The 6421-nt window shown below is 34.1% G+C and overlaps 1 protein-coding gene across 3 annotated transcripts in view; it reads right to left on the bottom strand.

Annotated features, from left to right (window-relative positions):
* LOC143248666 (C-Maf-inducing protein-like) overlaps nt 1-6421 on the bottom strand; it is a 67401-nt gene that overhangs the window by 21775 nt on the left and 39205 nt on the right. For all 3 annotated transcript variants that reach the window (XM_076497232.1, XM_076497243.1, XM_076497254.1), the window contains 2 exons: nt 2880-2960; nt 1959-2062 (listed from right to left, as the gene is read on the bottom strand). In XM_076497232.1, the coding sequence (XP_076353347.1) occupies nt 1959-2062; nt 2880-2960 (185 nt within the window). The remainder of the gene's footprint in view (nt 1-1958; nt 2063-2879; nt 2961-6421) is intronic.

The raw sequence follows: 6421 nt of genomic DNA, 5'->3' as shown, positions 1-6421 counted from the left end.
AATACCTATCATGTTCCTTTTGAGGTAGTGCAATAACACAAATACCCTTTTAAATTATTTGATGTCGGTATGTATACTAAAATGAAAATAATATACATATTCATATATATATATGTATGTATGTACGTATTTACAGTTAGTGATGTTTACTAGATATCACAGACTAGTAGAAAGGTAGTAAAATTCCTACACAAGGTGTGAGGTGGAACAGGTCTTTATAGCACCTGACCCTCCCAGGTCGCATGAACATGGCCAAAACTCAATTAATCAAGAATAATCACATTTTGATAGAAGTGTCAACAAAATCATTTGATTAATTTCTGTCTAATAACAATAAGTTGAGCTTCACTAATTTTCTGACACTCATAATTCACTAACAAGTCGAATAATGATTTCTGGCTGGCTTAGTGATGTGTTTGTGATCTTACAACATTAAAAATCGAGTTTAGATACCTGCAGTGACCAGAGTACAGATAGGTTTGCACTTAACAAAAAATAATGAATTTGTGTATTTCTTTTGGATTAGTTATATGCCACACTATTGAATGGATATTTGGTTGATTAAAAAATAAATCTAAATAGAAGTGACAAATAGTGGATTTATAAAATATATCTCTTTTGACATCTTCATTGGATTTCCTTGACAATTAAACATTAAGAAATCCAAACTGCACACCTAATTAATCGTTAGGCGTGTCTCAAAAAAATCAGTCTTAAAATTAAATATCTATATGTATATATGAATAAACATGTGCATTTAAGGAGAATTGTAAAGTGCGTGTTTTCTTATAGCAAAGGAACATTGGACTATCTGCTGAGTCCACTGAGGGGAACAGAACCCCTTATTTTAGAATTGTAAAGTAAAGTAAAGAATATGTTAGTTTTAAATGTATGTATATGTTAGGAATGTTTTTTCGTGTTTGTGTGAGATCACGTAAAGCTGCAAAATAAATCATCTATTTTATGCCAATTGTAAGGAACGAACCCCGAATTTAAGAGCTATAAGCTCTAACATTTACTCCATGAGCTACCAGAAAACATATATTTAGAAACATACACACTGGATATAATTGTAATTTCTTTCAATACATAATGGGCATATGTACACGTTAAAAAATTGCCTCGCTCAGCATGACACCTTTATTTTTGCTACTTCTTCTCTGTCGGGTTGTCCCTCAATGGCGCAGCGACATGTCTGCGGACTTACAATACTAGGAAGCGGGTTTCGATATCCGTGGTAGGCAGAACACAGATAGCCCATTGTGTAGCTTTGTACTCAACTTAAAAAGCAATAATAATCTATCGGGTTTCCCACATTTAAAACAATCTAAAAATGAGCGTAGTGTTAAAGGGTCGTTCGTAGAGTTCACGACTTTTCTTATTTTACATGTACAGACAAAATTTTAAAAACGTTTTTAAAAGCAGGTGTTAAGGTGTTTGAAGTTAATAACTTCAAAATTACACATATATAAATGTAGCAAAGAAGTACAATTAAAATAGTTACTTTTATTTTAATGAAATGATTGTTTGTTTCTTTGTTTTAATTTCGCGCAAAGCTACGCGAGGGCTATCTGCGCTAGCCTTTCCTAATTTAGCAGTGTAAGGTTAAAGGGAAGGAAGCTAATCGTCATCACCCATCGCCAACTCTTGGGCTACTCTTTCACCAACAAATAGTGGGATTGGTCGGTCGTCACATTATAATGCCACCACGGCTGAAAGGGTGCGCATGTTTGGTGCAACGGGGATTCGAATCCGCGACCCTCAGATTAGAATCGAGTGCCTTAACCATCTGGCCATGCTGGGCTATAATAAAAGGAAAGCGTTGCTTTACCAATGAGTTTCTTTTCTGTTATGCTAGTATTACTATCTTTTTTTTATAAACATAAGAGTTTAAAGAAAATTTTAAGCATGCCAATAAATGTATGTGTCCTAGATATAATAATAATAAAACCACAAACCTTCGAACAAAATCTTTAACAGCATTAATGCCATCATTTTTCTGATTTATGGCTTCGATGTATGATTGGACAAGAAGACGACTTTTTGGATGCTTTCCAAAGTCCTGGAAAGTCATAAAGAGGAAGTTTAATAAAAAATACAGAAATTAACTTTTTCACACAAAAAGCAATTTCTACATATATATTCGAGAAAGATTACAAAATAACATGATATGCTGTTTAGACAAAGAGTTTTGAAACAGAATACAATGCCAATAAATTTTTCTAACATCATGATTTAGGCTAAATTTTATTTAACGTTGTTTTATTAACAATAACATCGCATAATACAGACATAAAAGTTTTTTTTTTACATTATGAAAATACTTTTACATTCTATTACACTTTTACAAAAACTTTAACTATAACTCAAATCAAGTTAACGAATTTCTCTGTTTTTAATATACGTATTTTAAAAAGTATGAGTGCAGTACAAGCAAATACAATATTATGGTGATTAAACATAAGCTAAAGAAGAATGGGTTTAATTTTTAATTATTGTTTGCTTACGTTTTTCAGTTGTTCCTTATATTTATTAGGTTTCCGGAAGAATAAAATAAAATTCGATTTGTTGTGATTCTACGCACTTTTAAAACAGGGCCGTAATACAAAGGAAGGTCAGGCTTTTAATAACATTGCAAACAGATTTTAATATTATGTAGCTTAAACATTTAAAGAAAATTAACTGTTATCCATCAGTAATCCATTAAACGATGTTTCGTCTTAAGCCTTAGCACTTACTGCCTTTAAAAAGGTTAATAATATAAGCTTTCGCAACAGTTCGCATGTACAGAGTACGCAAATATCATATGTTGTTAAAAACTCAAAATCCTGACTTGCATACTTTTCGTCTGTTTTAAATCTGTATTTGTAGGTACATACCACAGTGTGCTTAAGTATTCGTTGGATAATAGGTGACAGTACTTCCACGATGACGTAAGAATGGGGACTTTCTTTGCAGTGCTATAAAGTAAAAAGATCTCAATTAAAATGTGTAAATAAAACTCTCATCAAACACACACACATATACATGTAACGGTTTCCTCATTACTGTATTCTATTAACCTGTTAATTTATGATAAAAAATAAATTTGGCAGTATCTAAGCAGCCTATCCGTAATTAGTGAAACGCGACGAAGTAGTTTATAATCTTACAACGTTGTGGAAGTTTTCCGAAAGAGATAAGACGAAAGACTTCCGAAATATCATCAGATAGTAATTAAACTTTCCCAAGGCACTCATTATGTATATATTATAATATTCTTGTATCTCAAGTTACGGTAAATGATAAAATGTATTTGCATGTGTTATCCTTTCAACAATAAAGTTTGAAACTTACACTGACAGCACTGCTGAAAATAATATTTCATAACAGAAGCATCACAGATACTTACGCGTATATTTTACGAATGTGTAAAGGAGTTCCTGTTACAGGACAGAATACATTACCAAAGATAAAACTAAAAGTATTATAAATAAGTCGTTATATATACATTTTGATGAACTGAAATGAATATAAAACACGACCTTAAAAATTAGTAACTTTAAAAAACTATAAAGTGTTTTGTAATATGCCACTTTATTTTTTCTACCTTTTCAAACGTATTCAGCATTAATAATTCAAAAACATTATTGCATATATGTAACCTAGTATGTAATATCTAGTTCAGTGTAAATAATGTAGGTTCCGAAGGTAAGTGAAAATGTTCGCCCTCTTTTGGGTTCCATATTCAATTGCAATTTATACAAGTAAATTAAAAAAAAAAACATTTATACAGATTACGTTGTTTGTGATCAAATCTGGCTTGCAAATTCACGTATTTCTTCAGCGTTGTCTTATCAACTCTAAGTAATTTCATAACATTAAAAATTTTGCAGAACAAATTAATGGGATTAAGAAACTCCCCTACTGCTCAGGTTACCACTTATCTCAGCAATAATCATAAACACATGTCTTAAAATGTGCACACGTGTTGGTTTTGAGAAAATATTTATGACTTCGTAAAAAGCCGCTAGATGACACTTCAGTAATAACAACATTAAAAAAAAAAATAAGATTTAAAAAATATCTCTCCAAACACTTTTTTTGTAAAACTATTTACCATATATTTATTAATTACATTTATAACATCAAACACGCAGATTTTCATTTGAGCTAAGTTTGAAAGATAATTATTTGTAATGTTTTAATCTTTAGTAACACTGATATGTAGAGACATTTTGCAGTTTCAATGGGCAAAATACGGTTTACGAGTTGAATTAGGGCCCGGCATGGCCTAGCGCGTTAAGGCGTGCACTTCGTAATCTGAGGGTCGCGGGTTCGCGCCCGAGTCGCGCCAAACATGCTCGCCCTCCCAGCCGTGGGGGCGTTATAATGTGACGGTCAATCCCACTTTTCGTTGGTAAAAGAGTAGCCCAAGAGTTGGCGGTGGGTGGTGATGACTAGCTGCCTTCCCTCTAGTCTTACACTGCTAAATTAGGGACGGCTAGCACAGATAACCCTCGAATAGCTTTGTGCGAAATTCCAAAACAAACAAACAAAACAAACGAGTTGAATTACATTGCTTGGTGTACATTCATTTATAGAGTATAATAAGTAGGGCAGGACTTCTCATTCAAACGTAGAGGAAATTAAGTTTTGAAACTGATTCACGTTAAGTTTGGGTTACAGTCAAAATCTTTTTATAGTTTCAAATGTTTATTATTGTGATTACGAAGTTACAATGTAAAACCTATTGCTACTTTACTGGATACACAGACAGCACTATTTCAATCCTTTTAACATAACATGCTGGTTTCGTATATTGACTCCTACGATAAACGCACGCGGAGGATACTCGTACTTCAGAAAAAGACAACAACAACAAAACGTTCCAACAGTGCAAAATGAAATATTCAAAGAGTTGTGCGTGCACATTATTTTCACAAAGCGCTACAGTTAATGAAAAGAAAATTATATATAATTTTATAGTGGCGATAATGGTTACTTCACAGAAATAACTTCCGTTCTGTTTTATGTCCAAAATATATTTCCTAAACATTCTTTTTACTAAATTTTAACAATAGATTACTTCATAAATAACAATAATTTTCAGGTCATAGTTTTCATGTGTTGCTATAAAGACTTTGTTTGTTTGTTTTGGAATTTCGCACAAAGCTACTCGAGGGCTATCTGTGCTAGCCGTCCCTAATTTAGCAGTGTAAGACTAGAGGTAAGGCAGCTAGTCATCACCACCCACCGCCAACTCTTGGGCTACTCTTTTACCAACGAATAATGGGATTGACCGTAACATTATACGCCCCCACGGCTGGGAAGGCGAGCATTTTTAGCGCGACCCTCGGATTACGAGTCGCACGCCTTACGCGCTTGGCCATGCCGTGCGCTATAAAGACGTGCTTCATACTTCGAGACCATGAATGTGCTAAAGGGTGACAATCAGTCAGACCAGAGGAGGCCAAGAGTTGGCGATAGACACTGTTACCCTTTTACCCTCTCTCTAGTTTATTCAGAATTAAAGGCAGTTGTGCGAAGAAGGCTCTTTGAGTAGTATTGCGCGAAATTCTGAAACCAACAACAGATAACTAAATATTATTTATATATTATATTTTAATTAGTTGTTACTACTACTCAAATAAATATTCTCCATAATACTTGGAAATTTATTATTTTTGGAAGAACTGTTGATTATTAAATATACATATATATATATATACTATATATCTGTTACTAGATAGATAAATATTTAATATCATGGTCCTGGCATGGCCAGGTGGATAAGGCACTCGACTCGTTATCCGTGGGTTCGAATCTCCGTCACACTAAACATACTCGCTCTTTCAGCTGTGGGAGCGTTATAATGTTATGGTCGATCCTACTATTCATTGGTAAAAGAGTAGTCAAGAGTTGGCCGTGGGTGGTGATGATTAGTTGCCTACTCTCTAGTTTTACACTACAAAATTAGGGACGGCTAGCGCAGATAGCCCTTGTGTAACTTTGCGCGAAATTAAAAACAAGCAAACAATTTAATATCCGAAAAAAATTGATATACCATGTAAAAATTCCATAATAGCGAGTTTCGCTTAGCTGCGTTTCATAACGTTTAGAATTTTTTTTTATATTTTTTACTAACTGTTTATGTTTACGATTGTTTGTTTTTTGAATTTTGCACAAAGCTACTCAAGGGCTATCTGTGCTAGCCGTCCCTAATTTAGCAGTATAATACTAGAGGGAAGGCAGCTAGTCATCACCCCCCACCGCCAACTCTTGGGCTACTCTTTTACCAACGAATAGTGGGATTGACTGTCACATTATAACACTCCCACGGCTATGAAGGCGGGCATGTTTGGTGCGACCGCGATTCGAACCCGCAACCCTCGAATTACGAGTCGAACGCCTTAACACGCTTGGCCATGCCGGGCCTTTA

This window comes from Tachypleus tridentatus, chromosome 1, assembly GCF_004210375.1.
Source record: "Tachypleus tridentatus isolate NWPU-2018 chromosome 1, ASM421037v1, whole genome shotgun sequence".
Taxonomy (NCBI): domain Eukaryota; kingdom Metazoa; phylum Arthropoda; class Merostomata; order Xiphosura; family Limulidae; genus Tachypleus; species Tachypleus tridentatus.
The sequence above is the reverse complement of the archived record's forward strand: the minus strand, read 5'-3'. Positions and strand labels throughout refer to the sequence as shown.